Genomic DNA, 27,923 nt, shown 5'->3' on the forward strand with positions numbered 1-27,923 from the left:
CACGAGGTCAGGAGATCAAGACCATCCTGGCTAACACGGTGAAACTCCGTCTCTACTAAAAAATACAAAAAAATTAGCCGGGCGAGGTGGCGGGCGCCTGTAGTCCCAGCTACGCGGGAGGCTGAGGCAGGAGAATGGCGTGAACCCCGGGGGACGGAGCCTGCAGTGAGCCGAGATCGCGCCACTGCACTCCAGCCTGGCTGAAAGAGTGAGACTCCTTCTCAAAAAAAAAAAAAAAAAAAAAAACTCTTATTTTATTATCAAGAATTACACTAGTTCTAAAATGAGTGAATTTTCTGTTGGAGACAGGAAATGAAGTACTACTAACACTGGGAATGTATTTTTCCTTTCTCAATATTAACACATGATATATATTCATATTAATAACAACTCTGGAAACTAGTTTCATTCCTTCTACACATAAGCAATAAACAGTATGTGCAAATATGAATCCTAGCAGCAGTAATGTGGATATATAATATAGGCTTTCTTTGGAATATACAGCCATTTCTAATAATTCATTTCAGCAAATGTACAGGCAACCACCACAGACGTCCATCAAAGCTGGATTAGATGAAGACAAACAATGCAGGCTTTGAGGATAAACTGAAGGTGCAGCTCAAAAGTTTCCTTTTCTTATCCAAGGGCATTATAGGACCATTGTCTTCCTCCTTTAGGCAAAAAAAAAAAAAAAAAAATGAATCGATTATTACTGATATTCTTCCACAGCAGACTGAAAAGTCTTTTTACAGTACAAGAGATAGTAAAAACTAAAAATTTCATAAGAAAACGTGGAAATTTCAAAAATATCTTTGTGCTCACGTTTGTTATCTCTGCAATTTTTCCACAAAGTTTACCATAATTTTATTTCTATGGGAGACCTATTAATGCAGGATTTCACAGAAGCAAATACTTTTTATCCAAAATAACGCTTGAACTATTTTACAAACAAAAAAATATGTATACCATGTCAAATAATAAAAATAAAGCTTTAAGTTCTTGTCATTCATTTCACATATAATAATCAGATGGATGGTAACTCAAGAGCACACAGACCCCTTAATTCCTAATTCCCAAATGACTTACAATTCTATTAAATAAATAAATAATAAATGCAGAATATATATATATATGACAATAGTACTTGTTTGAGATAACAAATAATGTGCTTCTCATATAGGAAAACAACATCAGCTAAGATTTTAGTTCAATGATGCTGAACTTTTTGATGTTGAACTAGCATTGCCAGCAATGGCAGTGGGAAACTTGCAGTCTTATTAGTTGCCTAAGGTAGGTAATAAATCTCTATTAAAATTTAGAATGCATATACTTTTGGACTTGGAATTCTAGGAACTTATAATAGACATATAATTATCCAGTCATACAAAGAGTCTATGTGTAAGGATATTCACTGCAAAAAGAAACTGGAAACAAACTAAATGGCCTCCTTCTGGGCAATGTCCTTTGGAAAAAAAGAAAAAATAATAAAACAAAATAGCCTCCTTTCCTTAATAAATTATATTACTATGCAGTATTTCAGAATTATGCATATATAGCATATATGTATCTGTGGACACACCTGCACACACACACACTATATATATATACATTTCTACATATGCATACATATATAAACATAGATACATACAAATATATAGAATGTCTGGAAAAATTTATTAGAAAATATTTATAATGCTGGGTTATGTATTTCCAAACTATATATTTTTTTCTGCTCCCACTCTACCAGGACCAAACTACATTTCAAATATGATAGTCACAATAAAATCTTTTTAAATTTTTTAAACTTTTTAAATTGACAGAAAATATTGTAGATATTTATCATGTCAACAAAATGTTTTAAAATATGTACACATTGTGAAGTGGCTAAATTGAGCTAATTAGCATGTGTATTACCTCACATAGTTAAAAATATACTTTTAGCACTTTTCAAGAAAGTGACATGAAACTGATTATCAAACTGTAAAATCACACCAATTCAGAGTTAACGGGGCCTAAAGGTCACAATGTATGAATTTTCTGCAAAAGGAAATAACCTAGGGTCCAGTGTTTCCCAAACTGTGTTCCATAAAAAACTACAAGCTGGTTGAAAAAACGAATCCATGTTAAAAAATACTGTATCAACTCTGTTAAAATATGGTTCTTTAATTCAAAGCCATTTCAGAGGCTCTAACATGCTGATGTGCACTGCAAATCTCCAAAAGGAGGATATTATTACATCCAGGATTCTCCAGATATATGTGAACAGTCACCTCTTGATTTAACACACATTTTGGAGGACCAGTGCGCTGCAGAACTCATTTGGGAGAGGCTGGTCTAGAAGCATGTATCGTAAGTTTATGAAATTTCATTATAAAGAATATATCCAGCCTTCTAAATATTAAGCTACCATTGCCCAAAACATGAAATAAAATATGGGTAGGCAAATACACAGTCATTCTAATCATACAAGGTGAGGTCTCAAGCCAAAGCAGAATTTAACATTTAGTATACATCCACAGTGCAACAGATGCACATACATGTTGGTGTCCTATTCATTTTTGAAGCTCTCAGGGCGTGATTCAGGAGGTTCTTGGTAAATGCTGAATGAATTCTAATTTACCTACGTGTAGAATCTGCTGGTGAATTTGCATACTCACTCAGTTCAAATCTCCCTCACATGGGGAAACTCAATACCCTATGCTACTGAGCTTTTCTTACTTATATATTTTTCAAAGAAATGACACCTACCTATGCCAAGGCTCTCTGAAGATGATCTTTATATTAGCTTTGCCTGCCTCAAAAATGTACACTTGATCTTGTTTACTGCAAATACCAGATTAACTGAAAAAATGTTTCAATCAATCACAATCTGGGGTATGGATTTGGAATGACGGAGAACCAAGTCCAAATCCCAGCTCTTCTATCCAATTTGCTGTCAGATTTTAGGCAATTTACTTGCCCCTTCTGAGACTCAGGTAATATCTACTTCTTAGGGAATATGTGGGACTGTAATGACAGCAGGTATCATGTGCTGAGCATAGTACTGTGAGTAATAATTTTGGTTAATTTTAAAATCATCTCACTAGCTAAAAATTAAACTACAATACTGTGCTCCAACATAAATGTGAAGTATGGCCCATTATTTTTATGACATGTGTTAGAAGTTTACTTTTCAGTGTTTTAGAGAAAGTTTTCAAGGATAAAGTAATGCTTGGTCTCATCTGCTCTGTATTCCCAAGCTCCAGCCCAACACCTGACCCAAAGCACTCAGAAAATGTGTGCGTGCATTGCATAAATAAGCGCAACAAAATGACAGCAGCAATTGCTAATTTTATTTGTATCAAAATTATGCATGCATATAAAGACTTAAAGTTTTTAAATGTTTGTTATGAAACTATCAGTCCCTTGTCCTATGTGTCACCAATTTCCTCCTCAACTCTTTTAGCTGATTTTTTTAACACTAGAGAGCTAAATGGCATGATTGTATTGCTACCTTTCAATTTTATTTCAGTATTATGTATAAATTTTTCCTTTGGAGAATGAAGATTTGACCCTCTTTCCTCCTGTCAACATCATGCGCACACACACACACACACACACACACACACACACCACCCCATATGAACCCTTCCCATCTTCCCATCACCCCATCCGCCAAATATGGCTATATAGTAAATTTGGTTGAATCAATTGTGCAACTTCTATTACTGTAATGATGTAAAAGTATTCAGAGGTGAGATACATGTGTTAATTTTTCTTTCCTGCACAACATTTTGTTTTCTCTGGAGTGATAAATACCTTGGGTTTTTCCACCCAAGTATTCTATGTGCTCATAACTGATTCAATGCACAAATACCTACCCATTGCCTAACTCTCAAGAAGTGAAGATATACCATGCATTGTATCAACTTCACCATTCCTGAAGAAAGCTCATCTAGAACCTTCTCACCTGCTCACATCTGGACTGACTGCCTGGTTTGCCTATGATCTCATTCCACTGCCATTCTGGGCATTTATTCATCCCCTTGGTTTTTCTCCTTTGCTGGGTCTCCTGTTTCCTGGATCCCACATCTTTTTCCTTAGCTTACTCCATTTTGGTGTGGCATTATCCAGTAGCTTCTGGGAAATAAATTTGTGGTGGCTTTGACATCTAAAAATGACTACTGTAACCACACACTGGGTTAAAAGTTTGACTAGGTAAGGAATTTGGTGGGTTGTAATTTTCCCTCAGAATTCTGAAGGTCATGCTCACTGCCTTAGCTTCCAGTGTTGCTTTTGAGAAGTCTGGTATTCGAATTCCAGATTCCTTGATTTTGACATGTTTGTTGCTTTGGTTTTTGCCATTCTGGAATTTCTCCCTCCATGTTCTGAAGTTTCACAATGATGGTGTCTTGGTGTGAGTGTGTTTTGATCTACTTTGCTGGGAATTCAATGGATTCTTTCCATTTGTAACTTTATGCTCACGAGTTCTGGGGAAATGCTTTGGATAATTTTGTTGCTTGATTCCTCTCCTCCACTTTCTCTGTTCTCTCTCTAGCTTATTATGTGGATGACAGACCTCTTAAACTGGTCCTCTAATTTGCTTACATTACTCTATTTTTCATCTTTTTGCCTTTTGCTGTAATTTCTGAGAATTTTCAATTCTGCCTTCTGATTCATCTGTAGAAGTTCTCATTTCTGCTATCATGCTTTCAGTTTCCAAAAGCTGTTTTCTAAATATTCCTTTCCTTAATAGCACCCTGTTTTTTTGTGAATGCAATTTCTTTCCTTACCTCTCCAAATATATGAGTGACAACTTCTTGACAGTTTTTCTCTTCTTACAAAGTATTTATGTCTTTTAACTCACTTTATTGTCTGATTTGGGTTCTTTCATTTACAGTTCTTCTTCAAATATCTATAACTGTTCATATCTGGGACTGGCAAACAACCACTACAACAAAACCAGAGTGGAGGCGGAGGGCACATTGGAGGCCTCCTTATTACACCATCACCACTGGATGAGCCCGTTGGTCCACTTCTGCAGAGAAGTCACCTGGGCTGGTCAGACCCTCCCCAGAAGATACTTCCAGCTTCATCTGGAGAGTAGGGGCCTTTCTGCCAGTGTATGGGAGGATGACATGAGGTCTCAGGATGTTATTTACTCACTCAATTGTGTCTGTGTCCCCAAGTACAGAGTCTCTCTCTTAATCATCTCCAGAAGACAAGTATCTCCAGTCCGCCAAGGCTTTGGAGGGGGCTGAGAAATTAAGTGCTTCTTAAATAGCTTTCAACCAATACAGATGTCTTTAGCCTCCTTTTACTCCAGCTTCCAGGTGATGTCTGTTGCCACCAATTCCTGGGAATTTGAGAGATTCTATCATGCAAACGGGTTTGCTCCTCACATCTGCTAAATCTGTTACAAGACCATCTGCTTCCAGCTTCCAAAGTATTGTGGCTGTTTTCTCCTCTCTTGCTTTCTGTATCCTTGTGAGGCAATGCACTTAAAAAAAATCTCTTTCCTGTTATTTTAATGCAGTCTGTGGTGGAAACAAAATTAATTGCCTATCTTCAATTGATGGTCGTTATTTGAAACAGAAGTTCATTTTTATGCCTTTGTGTATTTTCTAAAGTTCCTACAATAACTACATTACTTAGTAATCAGAATACAAATTTATTTGGTAAAACAACCTAAAGAAGTAATACTTTGAATATATAAAGTTAAGGCTGACCTCCTCCCTTTGGGATTTTCTCCAAATATTCATTTATCTACATCTAAATAATAAGGAAGCTTACTCATAAAGAGAAATTTTCTATTATACAATGATCAGTGTTCATAATGATGACCTCAAAGTATGGCCACATCCTAAGGAGTCTTCTAAATCATCAGCTATTTCAATATAATTATAGCAGATGACATCTTTCACGTGACTTTTTCTTAACCTTGAATTATCTTTTATGAAGAGGCCCAAGGGAATGAGTGCAAAGCAAATCACTACTGGAGAATTTCCTGAAAAGCCACCAAAAATTTAAAAATCACGTGTTCACACACATCTTACTCCTGAGAGGTTGCTGCAGGTCACAGTACTGATGTAAGTTCCAGTGATTTTGGCTCAGCTCATTGATAACTAACTAAAGTATCCCTCTTTAAGTACACTAATTCAGTGTAACATCTCCGAAATAGAGTCTTTTAAGAAACAGCGATATGCTAGAAATAAGAACTCTCCTCTTCAGAGGGGGCTCTTTGTCCTGTACACTAGTGGAACACTTCCTCAGGCAGTTTGTACATGCTGCTCTGACCTGGAGTTAGCTGTGTGTCTGATTTACCCATGACACTAGGCTGTGAGCTATGTCAGGGGAGAGCTGATCTCTGGTTATGTTTATTTTTCACTCAGCCCCTAGAATACTGCCATACACCAAACAGAAGGTTAAAAATAAATGCCCTTCCATTACAAGCAACGGCATATAGACACCTTCTTTTTCAACATTCTCACTCATGACGCCATCAGGTCATGAGAGAAGGAAACAGAGGAAGAGGTCAGGAGTGTCAAACACTTTTGAAGATTCAAAAGAGAAGAGGGAAACATGCCACTGGATTTGGAAATAGAAATCCAAGCACATGAGACCTTTTTAAAAGGGTGCCAGATATTACTGTTAATTATTTAACATTATTCTGGAGTACTAGATAATGAAATAAAATCAGAAAGAAGGAGATAAAACTGTCATGATCGTTGGGTGTTATCAGTGTCTATCTGGAAAACTCAAAATAATCAGTGGAAATCTTACTGAAAACTATATAAAGGTTAATAAGCAAGCTAGGGACAAATCTAATCCATTGTTTTTTCAATAAAAAAATTAACCAATGGAAAAATACAATGGAAAAATCTATAGCTTGTCAAAATCTATAATGATAATAATAGTAATTGCTCACATTTAATGCTAATCCTCCACAAAGCACTGCGATGTGCATTTTACCATAGCTCATGAAATCCTCACAACATCCCTAAGAGGTTATAGCTCTTACTATATCCACTTCATAGATGAGGAAACTAGGGCTGAGAGAGAATCAATAGTTTGCCCAAGTTGTGGAACAGCAAATAGAGGTGCTGTGTTCCCCAACAAGCCATACTCAAGCTGACTCCAGAGCCCAAATACGAAAGTTGGAGTAAATATTGTGAGAATAGAGAATTATAAAACGCATGACAGACATAAAAAACCTTAATAAGCATAGACCTATGCATTTTTCCTTGATACAAAGATTCAATATTGTAAGGTATTAATTCTCCTTAATCACTCTATAAAATATAATGCAAATTAAAAACCCTAATAGGATTCCTTTTTCTCTTTTATTTTTGTCTTTCATTTTCTTTTTCTCAACCTCTCTTTTCCTCTTTATTTCTATCCTTCTGATAGAACGATTTTATGGTTTATCTGAAAAAATTAAACATGTAAAAATAGCCAGAAAAATCCTGCAGAAGATACTAGTACAGAGGGTCTTGTCTGGTCAAACACTGAAATATACACTAATGCCACATACATTGTAGTTGATGCACATGAATAGACAGATAAATGGAACAGAACAGGGAAATCAAGAATAGAACCAAGTATTTACAGGACATGATCTAATGTAAGGAGCCATTTTTAATGAGATTGGCAAGGATGAAGAATTTAAAATATTCAACACTGGTGAAGGTGAAAAGTGTAATCTGACACATAGTTACTGGGAACATAAACAGAACTCTTGGGAAAAGCAATCTGCATATGGATTACAATAAAACTCTTTGACCTAGTAATCTCATTTCTAAGAAGTTTTTAAGGAAATGGGTAAGTTAACCACAGTATTATTGATGACAGCTCATCAAATTTTGTCATATACTTAAAAGCAATGTATGTAAAACCATTTTTAAAATAACTATTCAATGACATGAAAAGATATATCATCAAGCTGATTGAAAAATAGCATGCACAGTATAATCTCATAAGGAACATTATGTATCTACGTAACCATATGAGACACATATATAAAGAGAGGTCAATGGACAATCATAATGATAAAGGTAACATTTTTGAATCCTTACACTGTGGACAAAAAAAATGTTAAGCACTTTAATTGCATTATCTCATTGTTATCTTCACAACCACCCTATGAGGTAAATATCACTACAGCCTTCTTTTAAGTGATGAAACAAGAGACAGTTATCAGTTAACATTTTCAAGGTCACACAACTAATTACTGGTGGAATCTGAATGGAACCTGAGCCATCCCTGCTGTGCTCCAGAGCCTCCGTATCCATCACAACCCCCAGTGCTGGGGATGCTATCACTAAGAGGAGAGTTTGAGAGACGTTTGCTGCTGTTCCATTTTATTCTGTACTGTTTGAATATTCTGCTGTGAACATGTGCTATATGTGGAGACAAGGAAACAAAAAAGCAACCAGAGAAATCAAAGGTGACCTTTGCCACAACAATTTCAATAGGTAGGAGATGTAAACTGAAGGATAAAAAGATGAGAAAGAGATGTAGAGTATATTGAACGATTGGTAAAAAAAAAAAATTGACAAAAATGCCTTCTATAAAATCCCCAATCAACAGTGCAAGCACAAATTAGCATAACCCTTGTAGTTATAGAGGGTACTTCAGCAAATATGTTATGAAAAAATGAAAACATATGTGTTTCTTCCCAGGAATGTCATTCCTAGGAATTTATCTATAAGAGATAAGAAGGCAAAGATAAACACAGTGCATAATGTTCTGCACTTTGCTGTTGTGAAATGTGGTGTCGTGAAAAGAGCTCAGCATTGGGAGTGGGGCCCACTTGGGTCTGAATTCTTGCTCTGCACTTTACTGGCTGTGACCTTCAGCAAGTTACTCAATGCCTCTCAGCCTCAGTTTCTTTATCTCTAAAATGAAAAATAAAAATACGGGCCTCACAGGATTGTTATGAGGATTAAATGAGACAAAATACAGCATCATGTCTGAAATATAAAAAAGCATTTGTTCTTTTTGTTCCCATCACTCACTAATATGTGCAACTTAGAATGAATAAATAAGCTTTGATCAAAACTCAAGGATAAATCACAGAAGTTGGTAATATTATAAAACGCTAAACTTAGCTTTTAAAGTTATTCAGAAGTAAATCTGTGTTAGGATACTTTGACACTTTCTCCATCTCAATTAGCACTAATTAGCAAAACTGTTTTACACACTACAATGAGTCACATTTTTCTTCCTTCTTCTGTAATCCCTGGTGTGTTGTAAGGGTGACTGACTATCTAATTACTTCTTAATTGAATGCACATATTATACATTTTTCACTAGTTCAAGCTTAATGTTTTTAGTCCAGAAATCAAAGTCAATGAAATTAAGTTGAACTGGGATTTGGGCAACTATTATAATGAGAGAAGGTTTGTATTACATCTAATTGTAAGTAAATGTGTTTTAGCCTTATTTCCTATGGAAATATTTCAAGTACAGGAATGTTCCATACACAACTAATTTAGATGATTAATAACACTGTTATTCTTATTTACCATTCTTTATTCCTCGTTACGATGATTTTATTGCTAAGATCCGCTAAATATAATTATTGTTTAAAGAAAAGATGCCATTAAAGAAACATTGGTTGTATACATACTAAAATCCGAATGAACATTCATACCTGCAAAAAACTGCGTTAAGTTTCTCTGCAACACAAAGGTTGTAGGAATTTTCACAGGCTGCTAACAAAAGGAAAACAAAAATCTTGGAATGCTTCAAATACAACCAGTTATATTCATGAAAAAATGTTTATTTAGAAAAAAACTAAAAATATTACCAACAAAATAGTATTCCAACTCAGTTAACACTTTACAGGTAGACTATCTCATAAAAGATTTTTTTTCTCTTTGGGTATTAGGCAGGAGTAAATGCTGAAGGAGATATTATCAGACAACAAAGGTTTATTGCTTCGGTTTTTTTCTAGGTATGCGGAGTAACCATCTGGAATAATTTAGTTGAAGACCTCTTCAGGCAAAAACTAGATTAAAGAACTTCTTGAGATACAATTCCACTCCATGCTCCTAAGATGTCTCTGAAAATATGTTCTCTGGACAAGCCCTAAAGACATTTATGAGTTCCTAATAAAACTCATAAAAGAATGAGCAATAAGAATTCAGAGCAATAACAGCAGTAAGAACTCAAGAGATTCTGAAGGGGTTTTAAGAAGCACTGAAATGGAGAATAGACCCATCTGAAACCAATGTGGTTTTATAGTTTTAACAATTAATTTATTACCTGGTGCTACCTGGTGGCAAACTTCTTGATGGAGAAATCTCCATATTATCCAATAAATATTTCAGATTCTGGGCATTATCTAGATTATTTTAGATAATCTGGGCATTATCTAGTACTGGGCATTATCTAGATTATTTTAGCTTTGCATGTAATGAAAACAAGTTTTAACTGCAATGTTTAAGTAAAACTGAAGTAGCCCAAAGGATGAGGCCAATCTATATGTACCAACATAAAAATATCTCAAAGACCTTTAGTTAAAAGGAAAATTTTTGTTTCTAGTATATTCTTGTTAAAAATATTTTTAAATATCATGTTTCTCACCCTTCTGAGGGTTGTCAGCGTTTACCTTTCTCTTACACGGTTTCTTCTCTAACCAGAACTCCTATGTTAAAATCTTAACCACTAAGGTGATGAGGTGAGGCCTTAGAGAGGTGATTATATCGATCATGTGGGCAGAGCCCTCATGATTGGGATTACTGCCCTTGTAAAAGAGACCCCAGAAAACCAGCAGGCCCCTTCTACCATGTGAGGACACAGTGAGAAGGCACCATTCTACAAAACAAGGAGTGGGCCCTCACCAGATACCAAACCTGCTGGTGCCTTGATCTTGGATTTCCTAGCCTCTAGAACTGTGAGAAATAAATTTCTGTTGCTTAGATGCTAGTTTACGGTATTTTGTTATAGAGGACCAAATGGAAGACATGTAACCCTTTCCCTTCTTCGGGAGATGGCTTCTACCCCCAGTAAGGGGGTCTGGGCAAATTACTCCACACTACCATAAGCCTTTCCTCACCCTTATGTAATTTCATTTCCATGCTGAGATTTTAGATTCTCTAGTTTTTGTCGTATGTAAGCAATTTGCCATACATAAGCATCAGAACCATAACCTATATATAAATGAGATAAAATAATAACAAGAAGGTAAATCAGGAGACGTCGGTAATTTTATCATGTTTCTGTGTTTCCTCAATAATTGCTAACAGCTAGCTACACATCAGTAGATCTAATGTAGCTCAGTTTTCCAGGGCCCATTTTTAAAAGACTTCATATAAATAGCTCAGATATTTAAATCAAATGCCAATAATACTACCTTATTTTGTGGATGACAATAACAAACCACCACACTCCTCCCCATCAATTCCATCACTCCCATTGTGCTCAGATGTGGATTCAGATCCTTCTCAACACTCTCCAGACAGCTGGTACCAATCAACCAGAGCTGGCATGCAAGTTTGAGTGCTATATGTCTTCTTGTCTTTTATTATTTTACATATTTTTTATTTAATCTCGTATTTAATCTTGTATTTATTATCTTGTATTTAATCTTGCCATGACAGTACTATGTAGAAGAGAGGGGAGATACTCTTGCAACAGTCATGAGGAGATGATGCTAACTTTATGGGTTGTGATGACAAAGATGGAAACACATAGATGGCTTTGAGAGCTATCAGAAGGCAAATCTGAAGAACTTGACGATAAATTGGAAATATGGGGTAAGGTAAAGAGGAGAGGTGTCATGCACGACTCAGGTTTCAAAGAAAACTGGAAGAGAGGCAGGTCTGTGAAGGAAGACAATAAATTCAATATTGTATATGTTGAGTTTGAGATGTCTTTGACACATCTAAAAGAAAAGTTCTACAGACAGTTGGGCATTCAATTCTAGAAGTTAATTAAGAGACCTAGTCTAGGAATGTAAATGAGTCATATGTTGCTAGTGGCAACACGCTGTGAGAATGGATGAGTTCACCTACAGAGACAGCCCCAAAGGCTGAACTATGAGGACTCCAACATTAAGTAGCCTCCTAAAAGAACATTCGTGCAGCATGCAGAGGATGAAAGGTGGTGCAGGTAGAAAGAAAACTGGGTATATGGACACCAAAATAAGAACGTAGCAAGAAGGCAGGCAGTATCAGAAGCTGCTGAGAGATCCAGTAAAATGAGGTCTAAAAATGCCCCCTTAAAAGTTACTGCCCTTAAAAAATTTATCATTTTTTGGTGAGGAAAAAAATGAACATTGCTTTTGTCGCATCACTATATAACAATAAAATATCTAAAATATGTAAAAGACAACCTACAGTCATACTTTCATAATTTCCAAATAATTCCAAAATAAATATGAAGTTCACAGAAGTAAGTAAATACTTTCATTTAATTGACAAATATTTATTTGTAAGGTACTAGATGAGGCTCTAGATTGGTCAACTAGGTTTACTTCAATATTTCCTAACCTAGAAGTTTTAAATTTCATGTTGTACTTTAATGCAACTATAACCATCTCCTTGAAAGCTGAAAGCTGTTCAGAATCAGAACTGACCAATATAACAAAATAAATATCTGAATTTTTAAGGGCATTATTTTTAAAAGACTGTTTCCATCAGTTTCATTGGTTGTATAATTTGATAGCTTTATGTACTTCGGGAAGACAAACTTTCTGGGACTCAGTTTCTTTTTTTTTTTTTTTTTTTTTTTGAGACGGAGTCTCGCTCTGTCGCCCAGATTGGAGTGCAGTGGCGTGATCTGGGATCACTGCAAACTCCACCTCCAGGGTTCACGCCATTTTCCTGCCTCAGCCTTCTGAGTAGCTGGGACTACCGGCACCTGCCACCATTCCCGGCTAATTTTTTTTTTTTTTTTTTTTTGTATTTTTAGTAGAGACGGGGTTTCACCATGGCCAGGATGGTCTTATCTCCTGACCTCATGATCTGCCTGCCTCAGCCTCCCAAAGTGTTGGGATTACAGGCATGAGCCACCACGACTGGCCAGGACTCAGTTTCTTTATTGATAAAATTTTCAAAAAGCAATGTCCATCTTGAAGAGTTGTTCTGAGGTGAAATGAGACATACATGAACTGCCTCTCATAGTTCTTGGCACACTATGGCACACTACAATTTATTACAAACAAATTATTATTACTACTGGAGGGTTACCATTAAGGGTTTGTTAGCCTTTAACTCAAGTATAAAATTTAAAAACTATTTTTTAATTTATGCTTACTTCATGCTGTGTCTAAGATAGCTTAACAAGATCTCAGCACACATCCAGGATTCAACCTCCCATCCCTAAAGGGGATGTGGAGGAGACGCTGGGGCATCTATGGGCTCTGGCCCCCACCTGTAGACTCTACCATACTCCCTATTTTAGGTCCCCCAAGATCACAACAAATGCTTTGGATCATTCCAAAGAACTTACCAAAACATATTCTGCAGTCTCGTATTGTTCTCTGGTTAAATAAATTTGTGAAATGCTGTATACTATACCATACCCTCTTGGAGTTCACATAGGTCCCTGGCATATTAAAGGTTCTCAGAAGTCTTGCATGAAGAAAACCTGCTTAATGAAGTATGTTACAAACTTGTTTGACTCTACTGCATAGACATTTATAGTCTGGTGGAGTAAGTGAAACTAAAACTGCTAAGTGCAGTAGAAAACAAAAAAATAATAATAATTTAAAACTAAACTAACATGGTACTAAACTCAGAAAGCAAAGAAAGATTAGCCAGTTTACTTGGGAAAAAGACTTCATGGAGTTAAAACCTGGTCCTTCAAATATCAACAGCATTTAAATAGAGAACAGAGAGGAGAACATTCTAGACTTTAGGTTAGTAGATTTCTAGGAGTGACCCAAAAAAGGCAGACAACTAAAACAAATTGTCAAGGTGCTAAGAGTAAAGATACAGAAAAGAAAAATGAGATGCTTACAAAGCTGAAGGTCAGGTAAAATTTTACTGAAAGAAAAACTTCCCTGATTGTCACTACTCTTACAGTCTAATATGAACTCTTTGTATCTGCCTAGTAACAATCTAGTTTTTAATAGAGGTTCAATTCCTTAACCCCTTATTTTAATCTGAATGAGGTAGACTTTTAGGCAATGCTCTCAGTTTTTCCAACTGAAAAAATAGTAATCTCAGTATAAATCCTATTTTGATTCTATTTTCCCTCTATTTTTAAGATTTTTAATCATAATGAAATGCTGACATAAAAGCTTTGACACTACTGCTTCTATAATACCCTCTTTTAAGAGGTACAGAAAATATTAAAACAAATTTATTCAATGCTTTTTTAAAAAAGTATCTCCTTATACTCCTGATTAAAGTATAGGTGATTTCCAATGATTTCTGCACTTTTTTTTTGGCATTTTTAGTAATTTCCTCAGATGAATTTTTAAGCTTTATGTTTCCAGTTGGAGACTTACTAACAAAACCTCATTCATAAAAAACATTCATTTCATTTTCCTCCTCATTTACCTGCTTCCTGTTCTCTCTGGTTTCTCTTTTCCATGATAAATTTAATAGAGACACAGGAAAGCACAATTCATCATAAACCAGGGAACTATAATATCCAGTGCTCGAAGGGCCCTTGTGAGGTCTGTTGGAACATTTCCCCAATCCCTGCCCAGGCAGGTTCCCACCTAAACCACCTAGGAGCCTCAAGTATTTAATGCCTTAGTCTTCCTCGAAAACCCACTCAAGATTTAAACCACCTACTTACAGGAAAGGTCTTTCTTGTAGCCTCTAGAAATAAATTCTTTCCTTAGCTAATTCAAAGCCTTTTGCTGATACTTAAAAGCCATTTTTTTATGTCTGCTTTTGAGTATCCATGAGGTAAAAGGCATGAAAGAACATGTTTAGATGACAAACTGGTCACAGTGATTTCCTTATGGAAAAATATATTCTTTAGGTTTAAAATCATGAAATCTACTGTATCTAGGGTATCAGAACATATTAACATTCAACATACAAGTTGGCCCATGACTGCAAAACATTCTTCCTCCCAAACACAATTTTGTTTTAATTCATAGTGGGAGGAAAAAATCATTCTGAAATTTTTATCCATGATAAATTATTAGCATTTCTAAAACATAAAAAGGAAGAGACATATTTTAAAGCAGGAGTTATTCTCTTTGTTTAGTAATCTTGAAGAGAGCTCATACAGCTCTTGTATTTTTCATTGGTGGGTTAATAATTTTTATATCACATAATCAAAACATAATAGGTATTCTGAGCATCCTTGGTGTTTTGGCATTTTACTGAAATCATTTTGAGATCTGGTAGAAAATCCATTCCAGTTGGAGGAAATTCTATGAGATATAATAAATAGAAAACAGCTACATCTACAGAGCCTTCAATTCTCACCCTAACGCTGTGCACCACGTTAAATTATCAGAGGAGAGTCCAAGTTCTACTGACTGAAAATATGGCTTTGAGCTTTCCATTTAATCTGGAAGGATAATAACTTTCAACTACTTGGTCATTCAGAGTGAACATTCTCACTTTCCTCACACAGACACCCCCTTCTCTATAATGCCTTATCCTTTTCTAACCTATAACTCTTTAAGGTTACCAAAGAAGACTAATATGAAATTGATACTTGCTATAGCTTTATTAAAGCTAAGAAGACAATATTATTAACTGCAAAAGTACAAGTAGGGAAGAGTTCCACAGTTGAGGATAACTTCAAAGATCCCAAAAGAAAAATAAGGGCAAGTTTGACAATGGGACTATTTGGAGATGCTTGCTGAATAACCCCATTTTTCTGGCTTTGTTTCTTTTTTAACGTATTTAGGGCATTCTCACTTTTCCACCTTTAAGGCAGAAAAAAAAGAGAAACTAAAGAGCTGTGTGACATTGCTTTTTACAGAAAATAATTATAATTCATTATAGTTACTGTAAACATGTATACAGCTTAACAATATTTAGGTCACAAGCGAGACAGTCTTTGAGCAGTCAGAATAGCCTTTTAAAAATGGGCTAACACTTTATGAAATAAAAAGGCAAATAATCAAATAATCATGTTTGCTGGAAGATGAGTACCAATGTCATGATACCAAAAGTAACAAGTAAACTGGATCTTAAACTTGTTATATCATTTGTTCATTGTTATTAAAATACATTTAGTTCTCCTGCATCATATAGAAAATTCAATGGGTAAAGGATCATTTAATATCAATAGGCACCCATAAGTCTGAACTAGCACCGCTGAACCAAAGATTTTCCAGCATCTGGATGAATTACATACTAATTCTTTAAACAAGTATAATACAAAATCATAATTCATACTTCTTAAATGGTAATATAAAAAGTCACAGATTACTCATGGGAATAATAAAGCTTGGTTTTCAAAGTCTACCAGGTGCCCAGACATGTCATTTTTTTAAAAATCTGTCATTTTCAGTCTAAAAACTAAAGTTATTTCAATAAAACATAGCTAAAATAAATCTGAATTATTTTAAACATTTTTTAGAGAACAGCTACCAGAGAAATGTCTTTTCCTTTTTAGTTCCAAGAGCTTAAATGAAACATTCATGCATTAAATTCAAAGTCTGACTGTCAAATCATTTCACTTTAATAAAAATTTGAATTACCTGCCTTAGGGCATTATTAAATATCAAATAAAAAGTACACACACATAAGTCTGATTCCCAATATAATTTTTACATGGAACTCTTGACTAGATTCGTATTACACATTTCAAGATAAAAGGATAAAAACAGCATTCATGAAAAAATGAAATAAGAATTCATCACCTTAGAATTCCTGTACCATTCTTAGGAATCTGGGAGCAAATTATCCCCTTTAAGTAATCTCAGCCACCAAGATAAGGACACAAATATATTTTCCTTTTAGAAATAGTACCTAAATTGTTAATTAACTCAAAATTTTGAAAAACTACACATTATTCATCTATCATATAAAGAATATGAAGTATGTGAAATATACAAAATCTCATAACGTTCCTCTGTGTGTGTGTGTGCACGTGTGTGTAAAAGAGAGAGAGAAAATAATAATAGTCATTGAGATATTTAGAGAATGGCAACTCTGGTCTAGGACCAGATACAAACCAAACATTCAAGGGAATAATCTCCCTTCATTAAAAGTATCATTTATGCCGGGCGCGGTGGCTCACGCTTGTAATCCCAGCACTTTGGGAGGCTGAGGTGGGCGGATCATGAGGTCAGGAGATCGAGACCACAGTGAAACCCCGTCTCTACTAAAAATACAAAAAATTAGCCAGGCGTGGTGGCGGGCACCTGTAGTCCCAGCTACTCGGAGAGGCTGAGGCAGGAGAATGGCGTGAACCCGGGAGGCGGAGATTGCAGTGAGCTGAGATTGTGCCACTGCACTCCAGCCTGGGCAACAGAGCGAGACTCCGTCTCAAAAAAAAAAAAAAAGTATCATTTACAGGTATTGACATTCACAGGGAGTATACTAACTAAACCTAGACTGGAGAAATGCATAAATTCATGCTTTGCAACCGTCATCCCACCCCCGCTGCCTCTTGGCCTCTCCTGTGAACACATCCTTCCCTTTTCCTCTGCTCCTAACCCATCTTCGCTGCTGCTCTCCCGCTCCTAGCTCCTGCCCCATTCATCATTAAATGATAAGAGCAAGTCATGGGTACACAGCAGCTCTAAACCACCACACCTCCTTCTTTCTTCCTTCCCAGTGCAGCACAGAGAGTGCCCATCCTCTCAGCAAAAGCCAGGCTCCCTGTGTGCTTAGGATTTCATCCCTTTCAACTTTTCAGACTTCGCTGCTCCAGCTCCTCCCAGAGGCAGTACCTTCAGCCTCTCTCCATCTACTTGCTCCTTTCCCACACCCAGTACATAGACAAGTTCTATTTCTTTTGTTTAAAAAAAAAAAAAAAAAGATTTCCTCAATCCCACCCCCTTTGTTGCTGCGGCCTCCTGCCCCACCCCAGCCCACCAAGGTGGCTGCGACCTGGAGTCTCCAGCTCCTCCCTTCCTATGGGCTTCAGCCTGCTGCAACTGCATCCCTCCTCGATGTGTCACTCGACCGCCAGTGTGGCGAAACTCTTTAACCTCTGCCCATGTCGTGGTGAAGAAAAAGCGCTCTGCCAGTCAAGCTGTCTGGATCTCCTTCGGTTCCACTGCTCAATAACTGTATTACTTTGGGCCGTAACCTAACTTCTCTGTGTCTTGGCTAACTTGTCTGTAAAGCCTCCCACAAGATTTTATGCACACTTGATTAAGTAACCCCATTAGATCCATCAGAACATTATATGAACATATACAATGTCTACACCCAATACGTCCCTATTTCAACCCAGACTTGTTTTCTCTTCTCTACTCTTGAAATGCTAATGACCTTCATGACCAGGGTCCGCTATTGCAGTTTGTGGTTGACAGGCATCTCTCACTCACTGTGCTGCAACCCAACTCTTTATCTTCAACCAAACAGGGCCTCCCCGCAGCTTTCCCACTGCCACTCAGTGGCACTCCATCCAGGGTTTCCAAAGTGTAAAACCCCGGAAGTTATCTTTGACACTTCCATCTCCCTCCACCCCTCATCCAATTCATCACTAGCTTATAACCTGCGATTTGTATTTCACATACATCAACTTCTCTTCACCTCCACTGCTCCTATTCTAGTGTCCAAGCCTCCACGTCTATCACCTTGGCTACCTGGCAGACTTCTTCGTTTTTTTGTTTTGTTTTATTTTGTTTGAGACACGGTCTCAATCTGTCACCCAGGCTGGAGAGCAGTGGTGCGATCTCAGCTGACTGCAGCCTCCACCTCCCAGGCTCAAGTGATCCTCCCACCTCAGCCTCCTGAATAGCTGGGACTACAGGTGTATGCCACCACACCCAGCTAATTTTTAAATTGTTTATAGAGATGAGATTTCGCTGCTTCCCTAGGTTCTATTCCAACAGATGCTTTCCCCTGGGGAAGCTGTGGTTCGCCAGTGATGTACAATGACCTATGCACTTAGGCAATTTACAAGGTAAATAATCCAATATATAGTCTTTTTTATATTTTATCTCTTCCATGTTTGTGATATTTTATTTTGTTAGTTCCTCAAGAGTAAGGAATACATACATTGAATTCGATATATTAAAATACATAGATTATGTTTCAACCAATAGTGTATCATATTCAGATAATTAATAAGTGCTTCTCAATTTATCATATAAAAGGCACTTCCATAGAAGAAGTATTTCAATGTATGCCAGATATGCTCCCTACCCTGAGAAACAAGAAGATCAATTCTGCAAGAGACAAGTGGGGTCCACACTAAGGCTTAGACGCTCCCCAAGTCCCCTCCTATGTGCTCCTTGGTCACTGGGACATGACTGGTGCTGCTTCAGGGGGACAACATGGTAAGTTACTAAAGAGGTATGCATGTCACTTTTTCAGGGCCTGAGGGTGTCTGTCCTTATGAAAGCCACCAAAACTTGGAATTAAAGGCTACTCTGATAGGAAAATATAACTATAGTTTTTCTTCAATGCTGCATAAAATTAAAATAACTACTTGACCTGTAATTAACAGAGCTAAAGAATGTGTCATAAATTTTATCAAGATGAAGTACATATGCTTTTATTACTAAATTACCAGGATCACAATAAGTGTACCTTTGGTATGCTAGGTTTAAGTAGCTGTGCACCTCATTTTCCTTACTTAATCTGGACATACCCTCATGAAGACAGACTTGTTCCTGTCCCCTTTGGCTACTGAAATGCAGCTCTAATGACTCTGTCACTAAGAGGCTGAGTGGGCCGAAAGTTGTCTCCCAAAATCCCATCACAGCCTTCCACAAGTTCTGCCCCCTTAACATGTGTCCTCAGCCTTCGAAATTCTTCTATCTGAAAATAAAAGCAGAAGAAAATAGATTAATCAATTATCAGACATTAACAAGATTGGAGTTGCATAAATGACATGCATAAAATATGTGTAAATTACAAGAATTATTAAAAAGAAAATTAAAATTAAGCTTCAAAAAGAAAAAAAAAGATTCAATTCTTCCAGACCTAAGACATTTGACAGGACCCTTTCAAGAGATGACAACAGAAGTAGACATATCAAGGTCTCTGAACAACTCAAATAGATAAAGAAATCTGCTCCATTTGTTAATGTAAAAATGATACAGGCCGGGCACAGTGGCTCACACCTGTAATCCCATCCCTTTGGGTGGCCAAGGTGGGCAGGTCACAAGGTCAAGAGTTCAAGACCAGCCTGACCAACATGGTGAAACCCTGTCTCTACTAAAAATACAAAAATTAGCCAGGCATGGTGGCGCACGCCTGTAATCCCAGCTACTCAAGAGGCTGAGGCAGGAGAATCACTTGAACCCATGAGACAGAGGTTGCAGTGAGCTGAGATCGCACCACTGCGCTCCAGCCTGAGCACAGAGCCAGATTCCATCTCAAAAAAACAATGATACAAACCTCTCCCAAAAATGTTTTATGCCTATCTATAGCATAATAAGAAAAAGTAAACAAACGAATGTTCTCTTAAATGCTTTCCAAGTACATTTTAATTAATGGATTTTTATGTTACTGTATGTAATCACTGATTAGATCTTAGATTTATCAGATAGATTCGAGGTTTCCTTTCATCAAAAGACTTCTGCCACTTTTCTAGCCCTCTGGAGAGCACAGGTCCAAAAAAATGATTTTCCGCAAGTCTGAGCCCAACTTCCTGTCTTTACAATATTGATTTTCAAGTTCATTTCCCTTTCTTGGGTGGGCTCTCCAGGTCCCATGGCTTCCCCACTGTAAGTGAAGAGGTTCTCGGAGTCCTCAGGGACCTTGCCCATCAGCCGCCGTACAGTTTCTCTAAGAACCCAGAGCCTGCCAGACATGACTCTCTGGGAAATATTAATGTTTAAGCAACAAGCAAAAGTGATGAGTGTTCCCCAGGCTTATTCCCATCTATCGATTTAACTACAGGGTTCATTGCTAATTCACTTAAGTGCCACAAAGTCACCTGACACATTCTTCATTCCGTATACAGAAGGGGAAACTGAGGCTGGAACAGTTTTGAAAATTACCAGATTAGCTAGTGGGTAAGTCTGACAATTCCAAGTCTACCTGCTCTTTTCTCAGTTCCACGGCCATCTCTTCAGGAATTCTAGTCAATTCAATATAATCTATCTTCTTCACATACCCCAGGGTATTGAGCAAATGTCATTTGGGCAGCATCAATCCATCAAAAGTTCACCGTCTGTGTATCAAGGGATTATATCCACAAAGATCCTTAATATGACATAGCTATAGAATTCTGCCATTCATAAAGAGAAATGAAACACGACAGCAACTAATTCAGGGGTTTCCACAAAGTCAAGAGGCACCTAGAGACTTTAGGGGGGCCATGAAAGCCCTGAATGATATGCAAATTTTTACATGTGCATTTTCCTCAGGAGAGGCTCCCTGACTCCAAGAGTTGAATCCCACAACATTCTAATTCAATACACTCATATATAGAGTTGGAAAAAAATTAAATGGCTAGTTCGATTAGAATCCGGGTCAGAAAGCCAGCTTCTTTTCTGTGGGTTTTTTGTTTTTTTCTCTGTACTTACATGCGCTTCGAATGTCTTATTTTTCCATGTCACTGAATACTGATTGATTTCCCTTAATGAGATTAAGTCTGACCCAACTGGGACTGTCCTGTTTAGTTTTTTATTATATCTATATGTTGTATTTACATAGAGGAGCCAGTCAGATAAGCAATCAGCTGTTTAATCTACTTGATGGTTTTTCGCTAGATCTTCTTCAGGTATTAGAATGAAAATACGAGTAGCATCTATTGCTTGTTGCATCTGAAAAACTTCTGGAGACGAAGCTGCATGAGAATCCCTTATTATTTGCTTTCACCTTAAAGTTTTCCCTAAGTACAGAGTGAAAAGGAACCTCGTCACTGACAGAATCTTATGCTTTTTCAAAAAGAAGAATATCACGGTGAGGGCAGTGGACTCTGTACCCAAAGGCCAATTCTTGTCCTGCTCTGCCACCTAAGACCCAAACGATCAAATGACTTCACCTCTTCAAGCCTCAGTTTCCACATGTGTATAACAGAGATAATAATAACAGTATTCACAAGGATAGCCTAGGAAATAAGAAAGAACATTCATGAAAATCACTCAGCATAGTTCCAAGCACATAGGAAGTGTCTGACAAATACTAGCACTTCTATTGCACAACTTCTTTTGAAGTGAAACCTTTAGCATTTTGAGATAAATATTTAGCTACAGTTTTATATGCAGAAAGCATTTATAATAAACCAGTAATTCACTGAGGAAATTTAAAGTCATCTCTCCTAGCATTCACTTTCCATGTAATCATACTTAATACCTGCAACCTGAACCTATGAAGCATGCACAGGTCACTGAGGAGCAATGTGGGCTAGGAACTTTACTGCCTCAACATATGAAAGAATCCATTTTTTATTGACTTTGAAGATTATTTTAAAGCTGGGTTAATTTTATATTTATGCATTCTGAACTGGAGATAAACCTTTCAAGCCCCAGGCCTCGCCCTGAAGCACATTCTGTGAAAACAACTTCTTCCAGAAGAGATTATCTGAGTCAACAGCCAGCCAGTCTCAAATCACTATACTCTCAGAGAAAACTATTTCACAAGAAATGTTTTTCTCTGATCACAGCAACACTTTGAAGACTTCAAACATCAACAGAGATGGAGGGGAAAATGTGTCTTTCTGAAATGCCAATTTTTCTAAAGCAACCACCCACAAAACCCTTTAGTCACTTCAAATGGTTTCAAGTACATACTGCATCAGCCACACTGAAATGAGAGATTGTGATAAATGAACAGAATAATAGAATAATATTTCGGGATAGAAATCTTTAATGAAACTCAAATGTCAAGGCCTTCCAGAAACCATTATTATCACATATATCTGAATGTATGACTGCATCTATTGTTAATGCTACTCCACTTAAACATGGTATTTATTTTTAACGAATTTAAGAGAAAACTGAATGCGGGGCACCAACATTGAACATTTCATGGAGAAGTCCCCATCTTCTGCAGGTATTAGATTCAACAGCCACTGTTCTTTGAACTACAGGTGCACTCCAACTGGCCTAAGATATTTATTCCAATCTTCGCTGCCTCACAAACCAAATTATCCACTAAAAGTTCAGCTTTAAAACTGCTTCTTTATTAATGCATTCAAAGGGCTAATTTCCAGGGTTTGCAGTTTAGTACTACTTAACTTTCAGGAGTTCCCAAGTTCTAATAGATTTATTTTGACTTGCATTTCATGTGTCATCATATTAAAAGAGAAATACAACACATAAAAGTCAGTATGCTCTATCCATTAACCCACCTATGGACATTTATGTGGTTTCCCTGTCGGCTTAATGAACATGGGAGTGCAGGTATCTCTTCAAGATACTGACTTCAATTTCTTTCAATCTATATCCAGAAGTGGAAATCAACCAGACATGGAAATACAAGTATTGTATGAACTCACTTATATGTGGAATCTAAAACAATCAAACTCTTAGAAGCAGAGAGAAGAATTGCAGCTGCCAAGAGCTGGCAGGAAGCAGAAATGGGGATGTAATGGTTAAAGGGTACAAAATTTCAGTTATGCAAGATATATAAGTCCTCGAGGTCTTCTATACAGCACAGTGCCTATAGTTAACAATACTGCATTGTACACTTTAAATTGCTAAGATGGTAGATCTTATGTTAAGCGTTCTGACCCAGTAAAATATTTTAACAACAAAGGACATGGGAGGAAACTTTGGGAGGTGACAGATATTTACAACCTTGATAAAATGGTTCTTTATAAAAGTTAGTGCTCTCATTTTCTTTTATTATCAATAACAAGAGTCAGAATAACACAATTCCAAATGGTACCAATCAAATTAAAAAGTCAAAAGCAAATTGTACTTAAACAGTCCATATATGTATACAGAGACAGATATAGACAAACAGAGAGAGAGGACTCTCCACCTTTCATGTACTGCAACCTTGTTTTTGCCTCATTTCTCTTCTACCCCATTATATAACGTTCTATCTAAAACCAATGCTCCCTCTTCCTTACTGACCTCTCATTCATAAACCAACTCTCACTCTGTCATGACTTCTTAATCGATCTTTTCAATTTTTTTGAGGAAGAGAGTAGGAAGAACATTAACTCCCTGGTAACACAGACGTCAATGGTCCTGATGCCATCCCAGCCTAAAGGAGCCCCAGCCTTGGCCGCGGTCGGCCCTCATCACCTCAAGAGAGTTTCTGAGCCACACAGATTTAAACATACTGAAGAATTACAGATTAGAGAGCTCACAACCACAGGGAAAGTGCTGCCTATCACTTAAGACACTGAGAAAATACATATAAAATCTCTATAAGCAATTAAAAATAACACATTTTAAGAAAGGGAAGAAAGAGTCTCCCCAGAGAGAAGATCCTTGATTTGCACTGTCCAGGATGGCAGCCACCAGGCCCACATGGCCACCAAGCACTTGAAATTTGGCTTGTCCAATCTGAGATGTGCTGGAAGTGCAGAATACACACTGCAAGCCAAAGACTCAGTATGAAAATAAGGAGAGAAATCTCATCAATAACTTTTTACTTTGACTAAATGCTAAAATGATAGTATTTTGCAAGTATTGGGTTAAATACACCATTTGAATTAATTTCTTAATTTCACCTGTTTCTTTTGACTTTTTTTTTTTTTTTTTTTTTTTACCGTGGCTACTAGAAAGTTTAATATGTGGATCACATCATGTTCCCACTGAACAGGGCTGGCCTAGCGCTGCCCTTCACACACATCTTCAGGACCTCGGCATTCTCAGGTTACAGCGCTGATCTCGATTACATGTAAAGACGAATGCAGGTACATATGAAACAGTGGTTCTCAAAGTATCCTCCCAGAATAAAAGTGTAAGTTGTCAGCAACTACCCCAGACCTACTGAATCAGCAACACAGGGGTGGAACCTAGCAATCTGTGCTTCAACAAGCCTTCCAGGGGATCTGACACATGCTCAAGTCTGAGAACCATGGATGTCTTCATCTGTTTTGTGCTGTTATAACAGAATACCTGCGACTGGATGATATATAAAGAACAGAAATGTATTTTCTCACAGTTCTGGAGGCTGGAAGCACACGATCAAGACATTTGGCATTTGGTGAGGGCATTCTTCATTCGTCCTCATGTAGCAGAAGGCAGAAGGACAAGCGAGCCAACAAGAAAATGCTGTGTGAAGCCTCTTTCTTAAGGGTCTTAATCCATTAACAAGGGAAGGACCCTCATGGCCTAAACACCTCTTAAAGGTCCCACGTCTTAATACATCACGTTGGCAACACCTGAATTTTGGAGGGGACCCATTCAAACCATAGTGATGGGCAGAGAAGAAAATCTCCAACAAATGATCCCAATCATTAAAAATCTACAACAAATGTTCCCAATCATTTGAAGTCATTGTCAAACATAACCATGCTGTGGCCCTATGGCAACCTGGACTTTGGGGAAACAGCCCCTTCGATTCCATATGGAGCATGAAGACCCCTGAGAAAGACTTGCTGCTTGATGAATGGGGTCAGACTTCCTCGACTGTCCAGGGCCAGATGTGCTTCTAGATCCCACAGGCTGAGCACATGCCAGGCACTAACTCGGGCTGTCAGGATGTAAAGAATCCTACTTCCCAACTCACAGGAAACATGCAATGCAGAGGGAATGAAGAGGAGGAAAGACTGAAGAAAAGAACATTTAAAGCAGTTTTCAATATTCTAGAATACATATCATGTATCCACAGGGTGAAAAAACAATAAACACATTCATATTCCTTCATTTCGCTGGTGTTATTTTAAGTTGAAAGAGAAAGGAAAAAACAAAGACATTTAATATGAAAATGTAGATAAACTAAGAAATAGATAAGTAGGGAGGGAATATAGAAAAAAGGAGGAAGAAAAGGGCAGGAAAAGGACAGCAAAACTTAATTATCGACCCATTTCTGTATGTGTACATACATATTTACACAGATGGCACTATACCATAATACCCTGTTCTATCAATTCTAAGATTAATATGTATTCACATTTTAATGACTGTGAAATTAGAATATGTCTTAAAATTTCTGTTGTTAGATTTGGTAATGTTTTGGTATTTGTATTCTGTCCTTGGAATCTCATTTCCAAACACGACAATCCAGCTGATTGGCTTCCAAATGCTTAGACCGTCATTTATATTACAGTTATTTAATGGTTAAAATGTCCATAATCAATGAGTGGATAAAAAAACCGTGGTGTGTGTGTATATTGTGTGTATATATACACACACACACACACCCCGAGTCCCCACTTTGGGGACTCAGGGGGAAAGGGTGGGAAGGGGGTGAGGGATAAAAGACTACAAATTGGGTTCAGTATATACTGCTCGGGTGATGGGTCCACCAAAATCTCACAAATCACCACTAAAGAACTTACTCATGTAACCAAATACCACCTGTTCCCTAAAAACGTATGGAAATAAAAAAATTTTAATAAAGTTACTTAATGGTTAGAGATAATTTTTAAAAAAGAAATATATACTCATTCTGATCCATCCAATTCTGTTTTTTCTCCCTACATAAGGCATGCTAACCAGGAATAATATGAAAAATTCAACTAAGAAGGGGCTTCCAATTCTAGAATTCCTATTCTAGAATTCCTATTAATAGCACTCAGGACAATGTATGATGGACTTAACAGTCCACACTACACTTCAGCTGAAGTCTACACCTCCCTGAATCACAGCTACTATGCATTTAACAGGAAACCATTATGATTTAGAGCTTCTTCAACGTTGCTAGTGCCAATACTATTATCCTATGGCAGATGATGCATGTCAAGATACCAATTCTTTCCACAATAATATTCAGCAGCTTAATTACAACATAAACCTTATGATATAGAAGAAAACACTGCTCTTTAATTTAATGCAAATTTTTTAATTTCTCAATATAATCAGCTATGTGGAAACTCCACCTGCCATTCATTGTTCCTTCTGCTATTTTATATGTCAAGCATCTCTCCCCTCCCCTTCTCAATTTTTGAGGCTTCTCAATTTTTCTTGGTTTAACTCCTAGGATCACATCCTCTTCTTTTGATTCCTCTCACTTTTGCTGCCTTCTTTGGACCTTTTCCATTTTTGCTCTGCTTCCTGTGAAATTCTATGAGGAGCACCAAGTAAAACATTCAAGGACAGACTGATTTATATTCCCCTAAGATTATAATTTTTTTCTAAATCACTCTAAATTGCATTTTAATATACGTAAATGTGTGTCTGTGTGTGTCTACATTTTAACTCTGCTGCCCTCTGAACAGATGCTATGATGGAGATCTGTGCTAATAGCACCTAAATCTTTTCCTTGAGAAGTACAGCTAATCGAAAAGTCATCTATTTTCAAGGGCAGTTGAGATTATTCCTTCTAATATGCATTCATTCAGCTTCGGCTCCCCTGTGGTAAGATATGGTTTATCTCCCATAAACCAGGGAGCATGACTTCAGTAGGTTAGGGTTAGACTTTGTTACTGGCCTATTTCAAGGAAAAATACAAAGTTAGGTTCCCTTTGAAGCCAGATAAGGCATAATGGTCTGTCTCTGGATCTTAGCATAATACACTGGCCAATATAGTAGTAAAATATTGTATCATATCTACAGGATCAGTTAACATTCTCAATATAGTTCAGCATTAACATTGTGAATGCTGGCAAGGGAATCCTTAAAGGAATTCTAGGTAGAAATGGAAATGTTGGGCACTCAACAAGTCTAAACCTTTCAATAAATTAAGATTTCTTGTGATTATAAAGAACATTTTTTTTTTTGAGAGGAGTTTCGCTCTTGTTGCCCAGGCTGGAGTGGAGTGGTGCAGTCTCGGTTCACTGCAACTTCCGCCTCCCAGGTTCAAGTGATTCTCCTGCCT

At 37.1% G+C, this 27,923-nt stretch overlaps 1 protein-coding gene across 1 annotated transcript in view; it reads right to left on the bottom strand.

Moving 5' to 3' along the window:
• Positions 1-242: 242 nt before the first annotated feature.
• The window catches only part of CA8 (carbonic anhydrase 8), a 93,354-nt gene continuing 65,673 nt past the window's right edge, over positions 243-27,923 (bottom strand). The window contains exons 8-9 of the mRNA XM_003256018.4: positions 19,681-19,850; positions 243-671 (exon numbers count right to left, since the gene is read on the bottom strand). Of these exons, the coding sequence (XP_003256066.1) occupies positions 19,716-19,850 (135 nt within the window). The 3' untranslated portion in view covers positions 243-671; positions 19,681-19,715. The remainder of the gene's footprint in view (positions 672-19,680; positions 19,851-27,923) is intronic.

Source organism: Nomascus leucogenys, chromosome 16, assembly GCF_006542625.1.
Source record: "Nomascus leucogenys isolate Asia chromosome 16, Asia_NLE_v1, whole genome shotgun sequence".
Taxonomy (NCBI): domain Eukaryota; kingdom Metazoa; phylum Chordata; class Mammalia; order Primates; family Hylobatidae; genus Nomascus; species Nomascus leucogenys.